The 22,431-nt window shown below is 36.6% G+C and overlaps 1 protein-coding gene across 1 annotated transcript; it reads left to right on the top strand.

The window, feature by feature from the left end:
- The first annotated feature begins 6,059 nt into the window (after nucleotides 1-6,059).
- On the top strand, nucleotides 6,060-6,529 carry LOC141514646 (histone H2B type 2-E-like). Its single transcript, XM_074225623.1, has one exon. The coding sequence runs from the start codon at nucleotides 6,100-6,102 to the stop codon at nucleotides 6,478-6,480; it is 381 nt and encodes a 126-aa protein (XP_074081724.1). The 5' UTR covers nucleotides 6,060-6,099; the 3' UTR covers nucleotides 6,481-6,529.
- The last annotated feature ends 15,902 nt before the right edge of the window (nucleotides 6,530-22,431 follow it).

Raw genomic sequence — 22,431 nt, 5'->3', positions numbered from 1 at the left:
AACAACAGAACCTATTATACCATTTTGTGGTAGGAGAAAATAGGCTTTCGGATTGGTTAAAATCAACTTTCCATGAATCAGCCAATCAGAAAGTAGGTCAAGAATCTGCTTAATTACAGCCACTCATCCTACTTGTGATGATTTGGTCCAATCAGAAATTAGATAAGCTAAGCCTTTATTTGCATAAAAGCTACTGTAACCTCTCTCCCGTCTTTCTTTTTTTTTGTTGTTTTTGTAATCTTGTACCGGGAAACTAATTTTGTTTTCTTTCCTCAAGTCAGCTCCAGCTTCAAAGATTGTCTCCAAGCATAGTTTCGAAATTTTAGCAACTAATTTTCTTTTAGCAGTTTCTTGAGGGAACTTATTTGTCAATGAAATAAAATCAGAAAGATGAAACATTTAACTCAACTTTGGATCTAGATTTCAAAATCAGATCTGACAGGATCAGTGCTCTGTCCACTACAGCTCCACTTTGTCCATCTGCCTCATGAAATCATTCAGATTTCTCAGTTCTTATTTCATTTCATCTCCCTATATTTAGGGTCCAGTTCACAAACTTTTTTCCCCCTTCTTAACCTTAAATGACATTACTCACTGATTAGTTTCTCCCTCTTGTCAGCAATCAGGATTTCGCTGAACCCAGAAAAATTCTCAAAACAAGTAGCTATAATTTTAGGACTTATTGAATGAGATATTCAGAGAGAATGCAGGAAAATAGGCAGACTTTTTGTCCCTTCATTGTCAACCCACTGGCAATTGGGAAATGGAGACAGCCTTGTGGTATTCCTTTTCCAGTTTTAAATCAATCACTTGTTCCATGTTTGATTCTAAACAGGGGTTTCAGACCATAGCATTTGTGGTCTCTATTATGGTTGGCTAATTATTATCTAGACAGAGCTATCTTCTGAGGACAGTTATGTGTATGGTCTCATTTCTCAAGTGCCAGGGGTTTTATTAGCCACTTTTCTTTTTTGTTCCTATGACCCACCTCATGATGGTTTGAGTTACTACTGATGTACAAATTTGTCAAGTAAGAGATCAAATCTATATTATAACTATTGTTATTATTATCATTTTACTACTTATTGTATCCAGAAAACATCATTTTGAGAGATTTCTTTCTAAGCAGAAGTATTTGGGTTAAGTATGAGGTCCTTTTTGTCCTGGTATTCTTTTAAACCTTAATCCCAGGTCAATAACTCCTATCCTCTCCCCAGGTCACTTCACTTTGAATGACTAGACTAGAAAAGTAAAGTTTGAGAGATGTCAAGAGATTTTGAAATGAAAAGGTGCTGGTGTCAAATAGTCTCCATTTTCTAGCTGCAAAAGAGTGAAAAGAAGGAGGTTTGGGATCTCTAAAGAGAAAAGTTTAGGACTGAAGTCACTTCACTGAGACTTGAGATAGGGAATTAATTAGGGAAGAAGTGAATTGCCTTGCTGCAGTGGAAAACCAGGTGAAGTCACATAATATGAATTTATTATGTCCTCAGATAGTAAACACATTGAGTAAACTCTGGAGAGAGACAGTTCAGAATTTCCTGTCAAGATGGTTAGGCTTCCCAACAGCTCCTCATACCTACTATAGAAAACCCTGCAGTTCACACAAGATTAAATAATGACCAGTAAATATAATGGGAAAATATAGCAAATAAAATCTTCCACTCCAGAAATGCATATATAAGGAATGTAGGGTATTGGTCTTCACATGGTGTGGAGGGGGGGCCCTTAGGGAATCCATTACAAAGGGGCAATGGCCCAGCCAATCACAAAACTGGGAGAGTTTTCCTAATCCCATAACAGAGATGGCAAACCCAAAACCAGTTCTCAATCAATCAAGAGTGACCTAGAGATCTTGACCCAAACCAACTGAGGTAATTGCATAATTAACCCACACACCCCCTGTTACGATTAGGATTCATCAGCATATCACACGTTGTATGATGTGGGGGGAAATCATATTAGGGACATGTCATGGAATGGGTGGACCTCTTAGATTGTAATTCAAACTCTGAGAGTCTATGAAAATCCAAGAGGGAGGGGAAAGAGTTTCTGAAGACTATAAATTACCTGATGTTCCAAGACCACCTTATGTCTCATACTAAGTGAGGTGTCCCTGTCTGGCAAATTTTCTTGAATAAAAATATAAAATTTTCTCTAGTAGGTTTTTCTTTCATTCATTTATAACACATAAAAAGTCAGTCAAAAACCTAAAAACAATAGTAGGAAGATGCCTCCAAGAAGGTTATGGTCAGAGAGTCAAAGAACCAGAGGAAATGTCTAGCCCATAAGTCTTTGTATAATGAAGTAACTAGAGTGAAGGATTCCTGAAAAATCCCTGGATAGAGACAGTGTTGCCAGGCAGAAATATTGGAAGCCCTGGGCAGTGGCAGCAAATATCACTGATCATTAAAATGCCCTAAGATTCAAACTAGAATGGACTTAGAAGGTTCCAACCACACTATCCTGGTTTACTTAAAAGGACCCTGGGGAGATCCAGGGGAGCCTGACCCTGGTAGGTGGAGATCAATGTAAGAATCCTCAGGGACTCAACAAGATTAAATAGGGCACACATCTCATTCAAAAATATATCAAGGGGCAGAGTTTAACCCTGGCTGAAAGTCCCAAGTTCAGGAAATAAAATTATAGGGTTGAATTATATCAAAAAGAAAGTTAACCAGAATCAAAAATTATACAACCTAGCTCCATAACAACTTTGAGCAGGTATTCAAAGACCACTGTGAGGGTGTTTGAAAATGTTCTTTTGGGGAGTGAGGTTAATTTAAGAATTTAAAAATAAAATTTCAAAAAAAAAGTTCAGTGTGATTCTCTGAGTCTATGTGGTTTCTGTTCAATATCACTCTTGTAATTTTATTTGTCCATTCATCCCAATCTTCTCTTGTTTATACTGTTCTTTGCCTGGGATAGGCTCATATGATATCTGCACTGAAAATCCCTTATACCACTCATTTTTGTCAAAAAAATGTAAGGATAATAGTGTCAAGAGTAGAGTGGTGACTGAAAGGTTCAAAAACACTATGAACAGCACAAAAAGAGGGGTTTTAAGGTAATTGGGCAAAAGAAAATTCACATATAAAAGATAGGACTGTTGTTTGTCCTTGAAAACAGAAATTTGAGTTGTTTCACTTTTTTCTTCTAAGGAAAATTACCATTGAAACTGAGCCAAAAGAAAAATACTAAAATGGTTAAAAGAAACTTGTTATCTATGGTAAAGAGAAAGATCAAACCTAAGTGCTTTAAGTTACTGGACCTGAATGACCTTCATCTTCAGTCCTGAATGAACTGATAGTTATAATTGCTGACCAGTGAATGTTTTTTAAAACCATGGAACATGGAACAGGTAAAGAAGAACTGGAAAAAAAGCAAATTTCTCACATTTGAAGCTGCAATCTAAAAGTATTAAATGGTCCCCTTCTGGCCAAATCCAATATATTAAACTTAACATCATTATCTTTCACCTTTTCAAATCACTTGAAATTGTTGGTTATTTTAACTTTATTAAATCTCTCTCCTTGGCTTCAGAGTGGTACACTAAGGTTCAGAAATGTGTGCTCTTTATTATATTTTCTACCTGAGCAAGCCAGTCCATGATGTAGGCTTTACTACTTTAACTCTATGAAGATGACTCCCAAATTAATAATTTCAGTCCAACCTGATCTCCCACTGAAGCTCAAATTCTAAATACCTATTGGACATTTCCACTGGACACTTCCATCTTGGAAGTAAAAAGTACCAAATTGAATCCAACTTCTTCTCCAACCTAGTTCTTTCCATTTGTTTTCTTCTATCAGTTTCTTCCCCCTCACTCTCAGTTCTTTCAGTCTCCCAATTTTGAGATCATAAAATCTTTTTTCAAATCTAATTTCAATACATTTTCTAGCCATGTAAAGCACTATGGGCAAGTCACTTAACTTTTGTTTGCTTAAGCTTCTTCTTCTGTAAGGTGATATTATCTATCTTTCAGGGTTATTGTGAGGATCAAATGAGATAAAAATTGTAAAGGGCTAAGCAGAGTGCTTGGCACATAGTAAGATTATTTAAATGTTAGCTATTGTTATTATCATCATTATTGTTATTATCATCATCTTTAAATGCTTATATTCCTAGCTAAATACTAAAAGTCAATCAACATAAGAAATGAATATTGTGTCCTTCTGTCAGTAAACTTTAACAGTAAGCAAGCAGTAGTGAATTTTTTGTTTAACATATTGGTAAATAAGAATAAATTAAATACATGTCTTATAGGTAATTCATATTGTATATTGAATACATTCACATTCTCTTTTCTGGGGAAATCATGGATATGAACTATAACCTTAACGATAAACAACTGTTTTCCAAAGTACCAGGATGGGAATTTGTTGAGCTCCCAAGGACTAAGTTAAAAAATAAATGTCTGGGGGTGGTTAGATGGTGCAGTGGATAGAGTACCAGCCCTGGAATCAGGAGTACCTGAGTTCAAATCTGACCTCGGTAGAACAATCCCTATTGATAGTGGTCCCTGGACAAGCATTGGTTAGCTTGAACCTTGGAAAAGATTTTGGGTAAAAGCCTAAGTGAAAATCAACATCTTCCTGTCTGTTGTTAAGGCAGTTATTGATTCTCTGCCTAGACTGGTATCCTTAACTATAAGGCAGTCCTACTGCTTGGGGGTCTCAAAAATGGGAGATAGAGTAAGAAAAAGTACTCAGACTATACTGGGAGGAAAAAATGATTACTCTTTTTTTTTTTTAAGATAGCCAGGAAAACACAACTGTGATTCAAACTCATGTTATCTGACTTCAAATCTGTTTTGTTGTCTTTTGTTCCCATATTCTTCCAGGCCTGACTTACACTTTTCCTTGTCATTAATATTTTCTTTGCTTTCTATAATAAAAATTTAAATAATAAAATAATAAAAAATTTCTGTTTTTTAAAAAGCAAATGGGCCAGTCAGTGAGAAGTGGCTGATGCTCAGTTTTGCAGCTGACATTGGTTCGGTAAATGTTTTTCTTCAGGCTTTAGCAAAACTCCCTGTCTCCATCTGTGAACAAGTCATAGAAAAAGATATTAGATACAAAAAAGAATCTAACCCAGACCTAAAAACATTTCACAATGTCATAAATATAGGCAATATTGAGAACCAACTTCTCATGGCTTCTAATCCAAGAAGAAAACTTTGTATTCACAATTTTATTTTTTCTTATTAACAATAGTTTTGAAACAATTTTAGCACTTGAATGTACTGCCCCTAGAAAATATTTTGTATCCACATGATGGGGAAAAATGGCTTTCCTAAGAAATTCCTCCAATCCTACATGTGTTCACATATATTCAAAACTACTAAATTTTATATGACTGGATTTAACATAGTTGGATTATTTTATATAGATGTTTAGGATGAGCTGAAATGACAATAGTTTGAATTAAAAGAAGTAAAATTAAAAGAATGAAGCAGATGCTCAAAGTATTGCCAACTTTTTTCCTCTCTAAAGTAATTCATGGGAAAGGGTAGCTGGCTCTTAAAAGAGCTTTTTGGCTTCTTGTGAAAAAGGAGGTTTGTGATCTCTGGCAGTCACTACCCAAAGAGTGTAGTGCTTCTAGTCATGGAAGGTAGCCAGCAGTTATAGGGTGAAATTACGGTCGGCCATCTCCAAGGACACAAGGTTCCAACAGAGCCAAGCACTTTTACTGAGAAACATAGGCATGCGCCGTACTAGAAACTACAATAGCTTTAAACAACCCTCACTGAAGTTTTTGTCTCAACTATCCGTGTCTAAGAGCACAAATTAAAAGCAGCAAAGTTTAGAGAAGAAAAGAATCCCTAAAGCAAAGCAACTTTCAGGACATTCTGTCGCAGTTTTAGGGAGTGTGGAAAAATAACTCTATCATTGGATGCGACGTATATTTATGTAACCAATAGGAAAGCAGAATTGGAATCTCTCATTTACATTGGGCTATGTTTAGTCATGATAACCTTACTAAGATTTGTCCAATCAGAAAGAGTCTTTAAAAGTACCTCTATTTGCATATGCCCTGTATAAATACTAAGGCGCTCTGCAGGAGGATTCCCGTAGTTATTTTCCCTGCAATTCTCTCAAAATGCCTGAGCCAGCCAAGTCTACTCCTGCTCCCAAGAAGGGCTCGAAGAAGGCTGTGACCAAGGCTCAGAAGAAAGATGGTAAGAAGCGCAAGCGGAACCGCAAGGAGAGCTACTCTATTTACGTATACAAGGTCCTAAAGCAGGTCCACCCCGACACGGGCATCTCCTCCAAGGCCATGGGCATCATGAACTCGTTCGTCAACGACATCTTCGAGCGCATCGCTGGCGAGGCCTCCCGCCTGGCTCACTACAACAAGCGCTCCACCATCACCTCCCGGGAGATCCAGACGGCCGTGCGCCTGCTGCTGCCCGGGGAGCTGGCCAAGCACGCCGTGTCCGAGGGCACCAAGGCCGTCACCAAGTACACCAGCTCCAAGTAGACTATCCTGGAAGACTCGACTCGAAAAATCCAAAGGCTCTTTTAAGAGCCACACAATTTTGTTGAAAAAGAACTGTAAACACTACTTATGTCGCTTTCGGGAGTTTTTTATATAAAGGTTAGTGACTTTTTTCTTCCCCCCCTACCCCACCCTCACCAAATGGGTTTTTCTCTTCAATCCCGTTTTTCTCCATTATTCCCCCCCCCCCCCCATTACCGTTTCCTGTAAAATTGAAGTCTTTTAAATAATGGTTGAAGCCTCTTAGTTCTTTATTTTTCAGATCCCTCGCTTTTGAGGACTGGCCTAAAAAGATTTTACTGCATAGTTGCTCCTTTCCCCAACCTTACCTTCTATGCGGCACCCCATTTCTGAGCAAAAATCTTCATTCCAATCCTTATACTGGTTTCCTCTAACTACACACCTATAACAGATTCGAGAAGCTTTTTGACCTCTTTGCCAACTGTACACGAGGTGTTTCTTCTTCAAATTCCCCTTTCCTTGATCACTTAAGGAGAATAAGGAATATAGTGAGACTGGAAAATGACCAGACTAGCGAGGAGACCCGGTAAAGGATGCTCTTTGAAACAGGAAACGACTCAATCCTCGGCTGCCACCAAGTGTCTTTTATTATAACTGCTCTCTTTCTTAAAATCAATCCTCTTTCACGACTTGATCATATTATTAAAGGTTGAAGAAACTAAGAATGTGGGTCAGTGCATTCATTTTTGGAGAAGAGGAAATCAAGGTGCAAGGGGCTTTTAAATGAATTGTTCAGTCACGTAAGTTTTAAATTAACATTCACACTTAAGTGCTCTGATTTCAAATTGAGTACACTGCAGCTCTCCTGCCTAGGTCATCTAGGAAGTAAACTTGGTTTGGCAGGTCGGGTCTTCCCTTAACCTCTCTACACTTTCACCATTGAAGAGTGACACCACTCTCAAATGCAGCATTGAAAAGTTCTAACAACTTTGTTACGGAAACTAGAATGTAAATCCTAAAACTAGATTTTAGAATTGGAAAAATTCTTAGTAAAAAGAATTTACCTAGATTTTAGTAAAGCATTTGCTGAAGTTTCCAGTGTTATTTCTGTGGAAAATGAGGTGAGAGATGTAGACTAAGCCATGGTATCAGAATTCAAAGCAGTGGAACCTAGAGTGGTCAATTTAGCTAACTTTGTAGATCTTTAGTAGAATGTCCTAGGAATCTGTTCTTGATTTATAACTTAACATTGCTATCAATGGCTGGATTAAAGGCAAAAGGCATAATATCTTTATAAACAAACTTTGCAAGTGACAAAAAGGTAGGAAGGGATACCTCTAATATTTGATTTTTTTTAATTCTGTATTTAAGAAATGAAGAAAGCATTTCCACAACAAAGAAAACGAAACTTCAAATATATTTATGTACAACTTGATTTTCCTTTCAAATATATTATAAGGTTATTGTGTAGCTTTTCTCCTCCCCCCATGGCTGCCATTAGAAACAAATAGATACTTGTATACACATATTCACACATATACATTGAGACTATACTTACTTATAATTCATCAGTTCTTTCTAATAGACACAGATAACCTCTTCCTTCATAGACCCACTTAAGTTAAAATGACTCACTTGCTCAAAGTTGTTTGTTTTTTAGGTTTTTGCAAAGCAAATGGAGTTAAAGTGACTTGCCCAAGGCCATACAGCTAGGTAATCATTAAGTATCTGAGATAGGATTTGAACTCAGGTCCCCCTGACTCCAAGGCCAGTGCTCTATCCACTACACCACCTAGCTGTCCCCAAAGTTGTTCTTAAAACAATGTTACTGGATACTATATTTTCTTGATTCTATTCATCTCACTTTTTCATAATTTTATGCAAGTCTTTCCATATTTTTCTAAATTTATCCAGCTCAGCACAATATTTTATCACAATCATAAACAACACTTGTTAGCCATTCTACAGTTGACAGGCATCCCCAAAATTTCTGATTCTTTGCCACTATTAAGAGAGCTACTATAAATATTTTAGAACATATAGATTCTTTTCCTTTTCCCTTAATCAGGGAAACAGATCTGTTAGTGGTATTGCTGGATCAGTTTTATGTAAAAAGATTTTGATACCAAGAAGAATCCAATAAGATTAGATCTAATAGGAATAAATGTAGATTCTTATGCCTGAATTAAAGATTGATTTTACAAGGAAAAAAGAGAGGTACTTAGTTACCTGTCTTAGTGCAGAAGGTACTAATTGACCAAGTCAGGATTTAAATACAAATGCTCTCAATCTCTTGTTAACTTTTATTTTATTTTTTATCTCTAACACATAACACAATATTTTACACATAGTGGGTACTTAACAAATGTCCTGTTACATTGGATTAGAGGAGTATGAGAACCAAGAGGTTTTGTGCCTTATAAGGAAGGATTCAGTCAGAACTAGAGTGAAAACTAAGCTTCCTATAACAACTTAAAAGTTATACAAAAGTGGCATAGGCTATCTTAGAACATAATAAGTTCAAAGTGTGAACAACGCTGACGATGGGATTCTTTTTCTAGAGTGGATATAACTTGATGGTCACTTTTCAACTTTGAAATTCCATAATTCTTTGATCTATGATAATATCACATACTAAACCTTTCATTTTAAAGAAAGTGAATATGAAATGAAAAGGAATGTGAAGCAAATTGCCAAAGATCTCATAGGTAGTAACACAAATTCTCTGAAATATTAACAAAATTTAGCAAAGATTTTCTAGTGGCACTATGAATTTTAGTTAAGAACTTTTTTAGTTAAGATCCTGAGGGAACCCAGGTTCTGGATCTGACAAGGAATGAACATTCTCAGATCAATAGTACTAATTATATCTTTGCTAAGATATCAAAGGCTATAGGTATATTATTAAAGAAGTCAGATTTTTCAAATATTAAACTTGATAGCTGTTGCAATCAAACATGATATTATCAGATGGGCTCACTTTGTCTCTCACTGTCTCACTAGTGTTCATCCCAGTTGTTGGGAGCCAGGGTCTCTAAGCTGTTTGACACAGTCTCAGCAAGAAGACTCAGGGCAGTCACACTGCCTGATGGAACAACATTTCCTTCTTCAATATATATATATATAGGGATTTCATGCATACCAATATTTATAGGTTTATTATTGATTACAATATTTACTCACCCTAATACTGGAATGACTATAAAGGAAGGATTTCAGAAAAATTCCTTGAATAAAACAGATTGTAAACTCTGTCCAAATTTAACAGGACTGCCTCTCTCTGAGGCATACAAAACGCTTCAACATTATGAAATCTCTGGAAAACCCAACACTGGGAATTCCAAGGAGATGTCAGAATATATACAGGGAAAACAGATACAAGATGGGTCAGATAGAATTCCAGGGAAATTAATAATTTCCCCCCTTACCATACACAAGAATATATGAAAAAGATGGTGAGAAAATAGTTAGTACAGGTGACTGATATGTGAACTCCAGCAGACCTTAGTTTCACGGGAAAGAACAAAAACGTCACAGAAACCGTGGCTTCTACCAACTAGGCCAGAAAGAAAAATTGGTTGTTGTCAGAGTTAACGGATGGGTGGACAAGCATAAAGACCCTCACTATAGAATGTTAAGGAAGTGTATGGAAAAACATTACTTCCACAGAAAATATAAAAAACTTTCCATTAAAAGAATTACTTAGCAGGGGCATAGTGGATAAAGCACCGGCCTTGGAGTCAGGAGTACCTGGGTTCAAATCCGGTCTCAGACACTTAATCATTACCTAGCTGTGTGGCCTTGGGCAAGCCACTTAACCCCATTTGCCTTGCAAAAATCTAAAAAAAAAACCAACAAAAAAAGAAATGCTTAATTAATAACTTTAAATGAATTAACAATTATAATACAATGTAGTAATAAATAAGGTAACAGACAGGTTAAGGTCATCATGGTCTGAGTAGGGATAAGAAATCAATTAACTATATGATTATTACTTAAACTTGCAATCACATGATTAAAACTTGTAACCATATGAACTATATGAGTGATGATGAAAATGGTACACTCTTGTAACCAAGGAAATGATCTCAGCTTGCTTGCTTGCTTTCTTGAAACATACATGATTCTGAGACTATAAAAATAAATCCAAGCAGCTGACAGTCAGTCAACTTGCTCCTGCCTTTGCCTACTTGTTGACTCAACTCATTTCGACGACACTATCCCTCCTGTCAGGTTCCAAGGACCCCGAGGAAGCTGGACCCCCGCATCCCAGGTCATAATAGTAGCAGATTGCTCCACTATCAAGGGGACTTTCTAAATCAGAAAAACAGTTATCCCCTCCCTGAAATCACTTCTATACCCAAAATGTCCCAAGTGACATCAGTCTGAGGATCACTCAGTTAGAAACTGAAACAAAGCCTATGACACGACATGGAACTATGTGTATCTGAATTCTCCTATTCTGTTTTCTCCTCAGTCTTATTTACACCTAAATTCTTACTAGAACTGATAGGTAGCATAGAGGCTAGAGTACCAGGTCTAGAATCAGAAAAACCTGAGTTCAAGTTTAGCCTCAGACACTAATTATATGACCTTGGGTACTTAACTTTATTTGCCTTTGTTTCTTCATCTATAAAATGAGCTATAGAAGGAAATACTCTCCTCCCCCAAACCTGAAAGTGATCATGAAGAGTTAGACACAACTGAAAAGACAAATTCTTACTATGCCTTTGAGTACTTCCTCATTCTAGATCTTTTGAAAAATGTAACAAAAAAACCCCCCCAAAATCCTATGCTGTATACATAAAATGCTAAACTTTCCTCTTGTTTCTTTCATCTTTTAAAAAGTATCCTTTGGAATAAGAGCCCTGTGTCATTAATAGCCTAAGATAGTCAAGTATATGGGGCAGCAAGGTGCCCCAGTGGATAGAGCACCGACCCTGGAGTCAGGGGGACCTGAGTTCAAATTCAGCCTCAGACACTTAATAATTATCCAGTTGTGTGATCTTGGACAAGTCACTTAACTCCATTGCCTTGCAAAATACAAAAGATAGTCTAGGAAAGGAGGATTCAGGGAAAAGTTTGCAGTGGGAAAAATCATCCAGATTCTAGAAAGCATCTCCTCAAACCTTCCCTGCTCACTCCAGAAGAACTCTGGCTCTTGCGAATTCTTCACCACTTATTCCAAGAAATATTACCCTTTGATAATGATCTTCATTGACATTCATTCTTTAGAATTTTGGAATTCCTAAAAAATGTCTAGCCCAACCAATTTCTGGAAATTCACTCTATAGCATATCTGAGAAATGGACATCCAGCACTTGTTCAGAGATTTTCAATAACAGGGCAGACACTACTCCAGTTCATTTCACCTCTGACCTCTCCAATTATTTAGAAAGCAAGTCTAATCTTTCTTTCACATGATGATACAAAGTGAACATGCCTCTTCCAAATCCCTTCTCCAGGAAAAAAAAAAGAGATAACCCTAGTTACCTTCCTGAGCATGTCCTTCAATGTCCTTCAAAAAATACTCCCAGAGCTAATAATATTATAGATGTGGTCTGACCAGGACAGCATATGGTAAAATTATACCAACTTTATTCCCTGAATTTTCAGAATCACAGAACTTGAAAGGTGGAAAAGTCAGTCATTCAGATTCTTAAAGAATTCAAGTAGCAACAACAACTTATATCTATATAGTACTTCACTTTATGCAAGGTATATTATTTGATCCTTACAATAATCCTGGGTTTTTATGACCCTCACTTTACAGTTGAGGAAACTGAGGGAGGTAGACATTGAATGACTTGCCCAGGGTTATGCAGCTAATAAGTATCTGAGGCTGAATTTGAACTCTGTTCTTCCTGACTCTAAACCCCAATACTTAATGTCATTCAAATATATAACAATGCCCATTGTTCTTTAGTAGGAGAAAACTTCTTGCCCTGAGATGGAAGAGTGACATTTTTCTGTTTGGAGACACAGGTCATGGACCCTTTGGATTAGATGGTTGTTCCAACCAGGACAAGGATCCCATTAGGCCGAAATATCTGCCTTGTCTCCAGTTGGGAATAGCAAGTGGTCTTGTGCCCAGCATGCAATGGTATCACCATTCCAATGTCCAAATTGGCACTGGACTCAATCTCCAACCTATTCTTTTAATTGCTCCATTCTGTTCATTTGACATATATCTCTAATAATAAAATAACTGAGCCTCATCCCACTACCTTTCCAAGTCTTCTTGAATCTTTACCATCCACTACCACCACCCACCATCTATTTTTCAGTGCAATGAAACTTGCCTACATTTCTGTTTCTTGAGCAAGACTCAGCTCTGGGAATTCCCCACCCCACCCCCGTTCCTAAAATGATCCCTTCTCATCTCTTCCTTCAATTCCCAACTAAAAATCTGACTTTCTACTTTACTAATTCCTCTTAATTCTAGAGCCTTTCCTCTTTGAATTATTTCCTGTTTATCCTCTATATGACTTATTTGTACATGATTGTTTATATGTTGTTTCTCTGACTAGATCACAAATTCATTGTGGACAAAGACTATCTTTTGCCTTTCTTTATATCCTCAACCATTAGCAGAGTATCTGGTACAAAGTAAATACTTAATAATTGTTTATTGACTATGATGGATGCTGTCATGGCCTAAAAACAAAGCATACAGTTCAAGGCATCAATAAAGTTCTATCAGTTTTTATCCCAAAGGGCTCCTAACCACTTGACCAGATCTATGGCCACCAGGAATTAGTGAGGATGAACAGTTTCTTTGTCTTATCTCTCAAGGTTTTCTCACGTGCAGCCATGCATCCCAGAATGTAACCCACTGGAAGGACCTGCCAAACCTCCCAAACCATAGATAATCTCCTATTTTTTGTTTGTTGGCTGTCAAAGTTCAGATGCATATTAATCTCTCATAATAGATAAAGCTATTGATTAACTGGGCAAAAATGGCAGATTGTAATATAATGCATCAGATTCTTGGATCACAGGTTTTAACAGGGTAGAAACTAGGAAAACGATAGGAACCTAATGGGGAAAAGAGTCTATAAATCATTATATATATATATATATATATATGTATATATATATATATATATGTATATATATATACACATATACATAAACATACACACACACACATAAATGTTTGTCCTTCATTCTCCAAGAAGACCATGACATCAGGAAGGTGATGCCATGACAAACACAAAAATTGGATTTGATTAAGGGGGTGTTGTGCTAAGTCACCAACCTCACTTTCTCTTCTAGAGCTATCTGCCTCCAGGATGGCTCTGGATGTGAGGCAATCAGGGTTAAGTGACTTGCCCAAGGTCACACAACTAGGAAGTGTCAAGTATCTGAGGCTCGATAGGAACTCCCATCTTATTCCAAGACCAGTGTTCTATCCACTGTGCTACCTAGCTGCCCTATATATGTATTTGTACATATATATGTATGTATGTATGTATATGTATATCTATAGATATAGATATGTAGTCATAGAATTTCAGAGGGGAAAAAACTCAAATATAATCTATTTCAATCTGTAGCTGTGGATGAGTCCTCTCTATCACCTCCCTAACTCAGCTTGTTTCACTTTTGTGTAGCTCAAAATTGAGTTTTCCTTATGACAACCCAAAATCTCTCTGTCTAACTTCTACCCACTGCCCACAGTTATCTTCTAGAACCAGGCAAAAGAAGAGAACTCTCACCAATGAAGACCTTCAAATACTCTAAGAAAGCCACTTAACCATGTTAACCATCTAACTTCAAGAAGTTTCTCTAATCTCTCTCTCTCTCTCCCCTCACCCCCACCTCCAATGGGTGAGCTTCACTTTATATTGTCTGATATATAGTCTCCTATGCATATCTTCTCTGGTTTCTATTTTGCTATGATTTGGATAAATGTATTTCTTTGCTAATTGTTTTTTGTGTTCATTGTGGTGGGAAATGAATGTTAGAGAGCTTAGTTAGCATTCTCCTTTCCCCCCAATAATGAGAAACAGTAATCAGAAATTAGATTGAACTTGATCATATACCCTAAACTAATAATATTTAAGGGAGAAGATAGATATAATTATAATCCAGTAGTCCCCCTCTCTGAAGAGAGCAGAGTGGCCCCTGGACCCAATTTCCTGTTGCTCTATCTTGACAGAAATAAGTCTCCCTTTGAAAAAGTTGGGGATGGGGAGGAAGGAGAAGAAGCTAGAGAAGTCTATTCTGTCTCCTTTCAAGCCACACCATGATACCCCCCATGCTATAGGTGAAGGATAGGGACAGCCCCTTTTTTATAAATTGGGTGTCAACACCCATGAGGCCACTCTATGCAGGTATTATCCTAAATTTAGACATCAAGTAAGCAACTATCTCAAATTGCTCCATTGATAATTTGAGATAATATAAGCCCACATATAATATAGTTCTTTTTAAATAAAAAATATGTTTATATTTCAGGATACATGTCTTTGATCTATCCAAAGGTTTAAAATGTTTGATACTGATGTACAAGTAATGTAGGGGAAAAAAAGCATAGATAGATTGTCACTTCCCATTCAATCACCCAGATATGATATATATAGGTGCATATAGTCAATCTTAGATAGATAGATAGAAATGGTATTTACCACAAATTTCAACTCAGTAAGTGGTTTCTTTTTTCATTTTCCAATCTTCCCAAAGTCATTTCTGCCTGGAAATTCTCCTATTAGAAAACAAGGTCCTTGGGGCAGCTAGGCTGGCACAATGGATAGAGCACTGGCCTTGGAGTCAGGAGTACTTGAGTTCAAATCCTGCCTCAGACACTTAATAATTACCTAGCTTTGTGACTTTGGGCAAGTCATTTAACCCAATTGCCTTGCACAAACCAATATATATATATGAAAGAAAGAAAGCTTCTTGAAGGCCTGGCACTGTATTCAGCTTTTTTTTAATCCCTAGCAATTAGCAGTATTTGACACATGTTAGACACTTAATAAATACATTTTCATTCATTAACTCATTTGTTTATTTATATTTGTAATTATTTTCTTTTCTTTTATTTATTTAAGGCAATGGAGTTAAGTGCCCAAGGTCACCCAGCTAGGCAATTATTAAGTGTCTGAGGCAGGATTTGAACTCAAGTACTCCTGACTCCAGGGTGATGCTCTATCTACTGTGGCACCTAGCTACCCTTCTGTCAGTCTTAATTACATTATAGCATCAGTTATAATGAGCTACTGTTTATTTGTTTTTTCTAATTTTCCTAATGACTTTTGCTTAGTAACTTTGACATTATTAGATTTATGAATTTCATTAGGTACATGGACTAAAATCTACCAATTCCAGACTAGTTCCAGTAAAGAAGCTTCCCAGTACATGATCAAACTAAACCTGGATAGTGGCACATCTTGTCCCCAGCCCAAGCTTCAGCTACTACACAAGAGAGTCTGGGAAAATTTTTCCCTCTTCATACTGGTTTGAACTCTTAGAATGTTTGCCACATTGGGAATCTAAACTTATGTAATAAGAGGATTTTCAAATTGGCTTTATAAACCTCATTTCCTTATGACATCTCATCTCACATTGGCTACAATATGTAGGCTTTAGCTGACATCAAACTTTATATCAAGGAATTAACTAGTGAGAAGAAAATCTCTGACCTGGCTTTATTTTTTTAAATAAATATTATCCCATTTAATCTTTTTTATTGTGTTTTTTTTGCAAGGTAAGGGGATTAAGTGACTTGCCCAAGGTCACCCAGCTAGGTAATTATTAAGTGTCTGAAGTCGGCTTGAATTCAGGTCCTCCTGACTCCAGGGCCAGTGCTCTATCCACTGTGCCACTTAACTGCCCCTATCGCTATTTAAAATGAACTTGTCAAGTATGGTTAGTCTGCAATCTAGCTTTATCCTTAATGTTTCTTAACTAATTTAGGATAGTTATCTGATGTAGATCTTCCCTTTCTGTTCACTGTTTTTTAATGTGTAAATCTTTGCCTTTTGTTTTCTGCCCTCTGTAAAAATTCCTTTATATTCATCCAACTTATGTAACTAGAATCTCTATAAGGTTGCTGAACTGGCTGCTCAGGACTCACTGGTTTTTTGTATAAGGTAGGGAGAAAGGGAGGGAGGAAAGGAAATTTATTTTAGTTTTTTAGTTTTTTGCAAGGCAAATGGGGTTAAGTGGCTTGCCCAAGACCACACAGCTAGGTAGGAAAGGAAATTTATAAGGAAATATCTTAGAAAGATAGCAGGCAAGTAGAAAGGGGAGCTAGTTCTCTGATGACAATATTATTAACTCTTGATTTTCTCAGCTCTTCATACCATTTTTGTATAGAAATAAAGAAAGTAGTAGGGTAAAGAGGAGGTGAGAAAAGGGGTAAAGATAAGGGTAGCATGAAAGATTAGTCACAGACAGAATTTCTCTCCAAAATATAATAGATTTCCAAACTCAAGATTTCATTGGCTATCAGTGTTATTCTAAGTTGATCTAAAATACTCAATTAACCTACAGTGAGCTGATCGATTGGATCATTTTCTCCTGACTAGAGAATCCCAATTATAGAAGAAAGGCATAGAGAGAAATTTGTTAGGTCTCTTCTCTGCTGTTTTGTCCTATGAGTGACTTTTCTATAAGCATGTTAGAATAGAGATGAAGACTTTGTGTTAGATTCTTCCCCCTGAAGTGATCAAATTTTTTTTTAATTGATTCTATGTACACTTAACTGATTTTGTCCTGTAACTACCTAAGTCATGGTTCTTTGTCGCTGAACTTAGTTCAGAAATTCAGTTGGACTATAATAAGTTAAGTTTAAAAATTCATTTCTCCTGCTAATTACTTCTTGCCTCAAGGAAATCTGCTCTCTTTAAGGGTTGTAGGTTGAAAAGAGGGAATCTGGTTCAGAATCTATCTACCACCAACCTTCAAGGATGTCCAGTTTGTTATTCAAAGAAGTCTGTCCCAGTATCTTTGTCCTTACTGGTAAATTCAAACAATGAATCCTCTTAGTCACAAGAGGGTAGGAAGTCCCTCATTTCCAATTTCCAGGCAATCATATTGTCCCCCATGCCTCAACTCATCACCAATCAAATTGATTTCACCATTCATGATGTAATTATTTATAATTTTATATATATTTATATTTTATATTTTATAACTTTATATATATAACTTTATATACAGATACAATTTTATATATTTATAACTTTATAACTCTTTATAACTATATATTGTAACTATTTATAACTTTTTCCCTACTTATGAAGTCCTATTCTTTGTTCTGTACTCCCCATAAGTATTTAAAGGAACTGTCCTTACTTGGGGTTTTAACTTTACTGAGGAAATGGAGATTCTATTTAATGATAAATTTGTGCTTTATTAATAAATCAATCATGATGCAGGGTCTTGGGCATAGGGAATATTGTAATTGGAAATAAATTTTGTAATTTTTTGTTTGTTCTATTAAAATCTTGTAATCCTAGTAATCCTTGAAATCCTTTGTTAAAACTTTTCTGACCTTGGCCATGTTCTCATGGTAAAGCCAAGCTAGGTTATGCAGGGGCCACAAAAAATAATTTTAAAACTACCCTGTTCCATCTCACACCTCTCAGACTGGCCAATATGACCAGAAAGGATAATATTCAGTGTTAGAAGGGATGTGGGAAATCTGGGATACTAATACATTGTTGGTGAAGCTGTGAATTCTAGGGAGCAATTTGGAATTATGCCCAAAGGGCAATAAAAATGCATACCCTTTGATCCAGCAATATCACTACTGGGTCCATACTCTGAAGAGATCATGAAAAATGGTAAAAATATCACTTGTGCAGAATACTATTGTTCTATTAGAAACCAATAGGGATAGGAATTCAGAGAAGCCTGGAAAGACTTTCATGAACTGATACTGAGTGAGATGAGCAGAAGTAGATCACTGTACACCCCAACAGCAACCTTGGTATTGAGTGGAATAAAGTCTGAGATTTCTTCAGTAAAATATTATAAACTGAATCTGGTTAGCTATGTGCCCCTCCTTGACAAAGCAAACTCCTGGGGTATTGGTAAGGAGTCAAGGGACTTCATCTTTCTGTTGATGTCTAGAGAATCATTCAGTTCCTGGGACTAAAGAGATAATCTGGTTCGGTTTGAACTTTATGTTCTTTTCCCCTAGATTAGTTTGCTTTCTTTGAATTCTATGTTCCCTTTCCCTAGGGTAGTTTTCATGTTTAGATTGTAAGACCACATTCCTCATTAACAAGGGTGGGTAAATTGGGGCGGGGGGGGCTCGAGTTAGGATAAATGTGATTCTTGTGCCTTTTTCTTTTTCCTCAGTCTCTCTAATTTATTGTGACCCGTTTCTCGAGAAATGAATAAAGCCTTCTCTTCATACTTTGAGAGATCTCCGAAATTTATTTAAGTGGCATTTGTCCCACACAGGTTGATGATCAATCTTATTCCATCAGTGCATTAATCAGGGACAATTTTAGAGCACCTGGGATGGAGAATACCATCTGTACCCAGAGAAAGAACTGTGGAGTTTAAAAACAAAGACCAAAGACTATTACCTTCAATTTAAAAAAAAAGTGTCTTATAGACTACATCATTTTGCTATCTCTAATATTTTATTTTTTTCTCAAAGATATGATTTTTCTCTCAACACATTCAATTTTGACCAATATACAGCATGAAAACAATGTAAAGATTATCAGACTGCCTTCTGTGGGGGGGTGGGAGGAGGGAAGGGGGGAATTGTAAAATTCAAAACCTTACAAAAAAGATAGGTAGAAACTACTATTGTATATAATTAGAAAACAAAAAAGAATAATTAAAAAAACCACCCTGACCAATGCAAGACCCCCCCCAATAACTCCCAAAAGACAAACTCTCCAGTGCAGTACTTGAACAATTCCCAGAACAAAGCCTTTTTCCATGAACCCTGAAGTTAAAGTAGACTGGCTGGTGCTAGCCCTCTTCTCTTCAGACTTCCTCCTGCTCTAGTTAATCTAGGAGCTAGACCGCCCAGTTAATCTGCTATAGTAAAAAAAATCCACATGGCCTTTAATTTCTTTTAACTTTCTCTATCACACTTTGTGTTATACCTACTTCTTAATAAATCTTTTTCTTTTTACACCTGCATTACTAAGTCGATTCGATTCATCAAAGGAAATGCAGAGCCCTTGCAATTATCATGCTCAGAACTTTGATATCCTATTTTGACACCCTTGATATGAAGGCCCCTGACACTTCCCCTGGAAGAACAGCTAGGCTCTTCTAAAATAAATATGTTCCTGTTATTGCCCCTTCTTGCCAGGAGATGGTGCCAATTTGTATTCAACCACAGACTTAGTACACCCATTCATTTGGTTTATTCCTTCCAATAAATCACTTTCATTCTACAAAATCAGTATGAAAGTTGATTGGAAGGTATAATTAATATAATGGGGAAATGGTTATCAGAAGAAGAGTACATACATGAGTTCAACATTATCCTTCAAGGTAATTAATAAATGTATTGTAAAGTTTCCTTCAAATGTTTTAATTCAAGGGAATTTCTCTAAAGATAGGCATCTCTGATATATTTTTGTTATAGCTGAGTTTTGTCATGTCCAAGAGTACAATTTCACCTACAAGTAAAAATGTATCACCCAGTAATCATTCTTTTTTCCAAAGCTATCTTCATTGAATCCTCCCCTTAAATCTTTCTGTTTGTTTATATAGCAGGGAAATGGCATGCTTCCTGGATGCCTCTTTGGTTGATATTACCATCTTCTTTCAAGAACTCACATTGGGCTTAGGCAAGATTATCTTGTTTTCTTTGTTCCATGGAAACTTCTCAAAAGAACAAATAATTCCATGTGAAAATTTTTTTAAATTTTTATTTATTTAAGGCAATATGGTTAAGTGACTTGTCCAAGGTCACATGGCTAGGTAATTTTTAACTGTCTGAGGCTGGGTTTGAACTCAGGTCTTCCTAACTCCAGGGCCAGGGCTCTTTGCACTGCACCACATAACTGCCCCTATGTGAAAGAATTTTTTAAATATTTATTAAATAATTATTGTGTTAAGCACTAGAAATACAAATAGAAAATTAAAATAATTCCTGTTTTCAAAGAGCTCACATTCTGTCAGGTAATAATGATATTTATCCTTCATTTTCAAAGAAGACCATGACATCAGGGAAGTAAGAGATGCTATGACAAACACATGATTTGGGTTTGAATGAGGGGGTACTGTGCTAAGTCACCAGACTCCTTTCTCCTCTAAAACCATCTGGGTCCAGTGGCCAGATATGAATCAGGATGATTGGAAATGGCCCTGGATGGGAGGCAATCAGGCTTAAGTGATTTACCCAAGGTCACACAGCTAGTAAGTATCAAGAATTTTGATAACAAAAACTTTCTTAGCTGGCTACAGAGGAGAGTGAAATTAAGCACCTATAGGGACAGTCACTTTAAGGGTTGCTTTCCAGTTAATGGTTGGGGAGGGTAAGACTAGAAACAGAGTGAAAGGATTGGGGGAGAGGGATGCCACTATTCCCAGAGCTTGAGTACAAAGTCCTAGTCTTCTTCCATTATGATTTGAATATTTTTCTCTAAGAATTGAAAGTAAGATACAGAGAATTACCTTCCCAGGGAAATGCTCAGATGAGAGAATATGTCCCTAATAAAGCAGTCTACTATCATTCTCTTAAAAGAATGTCTATATCTGCTGCCTCCTTCACTCAGTTGCCTCATCTTTGGTTCCTCTCTAATATTTGTTTGCCAACTCACTTAATAGTAATTTTACTGGGTAAGCCCATGTTGACTAAAATGGGAGAAGGCATGGAATTATCTTATAGCTTATCTCCCATGAATGCTAAGTTTATGGAACTAAGGTAGGCAAAATTCCAGATCACTCCCTCTCTGCATATATATATCAACAGGACAAGATGGAAGGAGAACAGATGGAGAAATATTAATGAAAAACAGCATTGGTGAGTCATGCCATCATGATGTCACTGACAGTGGAAAATATTTGTGTTTTCTCAAGAGGTTAACTTTTTTGAAAAAAACATTGTAGAGCTGAAAGAGACAGATAAGCCTTTTGGGGTTATTCTGTTGTCTTCCTTCAAGGTGATTCTAGGAATGATTTTTCTCCCAGACTCAATTTTATTCCAAGAATCTCTTGCCCTTCAGCATATTGGTGGTTGAAGGTCTCAAATATTAAGACTTTTTCTTAGGTAATGAAAAAGCATTGAAGAATCTTGTTCAGAAAGCCATGTACATATCTATGAAAAAACTGTCTCAGCTACTTTGCTTCAGTCTCCAAGATTATATCAGAATCACTCATTAACCATCTACTGATTTTTTTCCTCCATTTTATTAACAGAACAAAGATATGAGTCATCAAGGAGCATACATATTCCTGGTTACCTAAAAAAGCCAGAACTTACTGAGCTTTTCATGGAGTTTCTTAGAAAAAGAAATATAAAAAGACATATGAGGAAGGTTCTGACTGGAAAGTGAGAATCAAGATTGGTTTTGATGCAGGGGAAAGATGAAAAGAATTGTGAATGTAATAAAGAAAATTGGATGGAGATGTAAATTAACCACTACCTGTTCTTGAGATGTAAATTGACTAGAAGCAGAGAATTATGATTGTAACAGAAACAATTTGTAATCTTAAAGGCTGCTCAAATTGGGTGGAGATCCCCATTCTTGATGTACCATTGATTCATTGTTTAATGTAAAATTTGTATCCTGATCTCCTTAGGCTTTACCCCTCTACCTAATTCCTAGTCCAGTAAGAAAGGGAGTTCACCTTTTGCCCTCTAGATGAGAGGCAAGACATAAAAACCTGGGTTGGATTCCAGCTCAGAGCCACAGTCTTCTCTACCAACCTGTGGCCCAACCAACAATGCTTGGCTGTTCTTTTATCTCTCACTATCTCTCCCTATCCTTTCCTATACCTTGTAACCTTTTAAACTAAATTTTTGTTTTATTTCTACCT

The sequence above is a fragment of the Macrotis lagotis genome, chromosome 2 (genome assembly GCF_037893015.1).
Source record: "Macrotis lagotis isolate mMagLag1 chromosome 2, bilby.v1.9.chrom.fasta, whole genome shotgun sequence".
Classification (NCBI taxonomy): domain Eukaryota; kingdom Metazoa; phylum Chordata; class Mammalia; order Peramelemorphia; family Peramelidae; genus Macrotis; species Macrotis lagotis.
The sequence above is the reverse complement of the archived record's forward strand: the minus strand, read 5'-3'. Positions and strand labels throughout refer to the sequence as shown.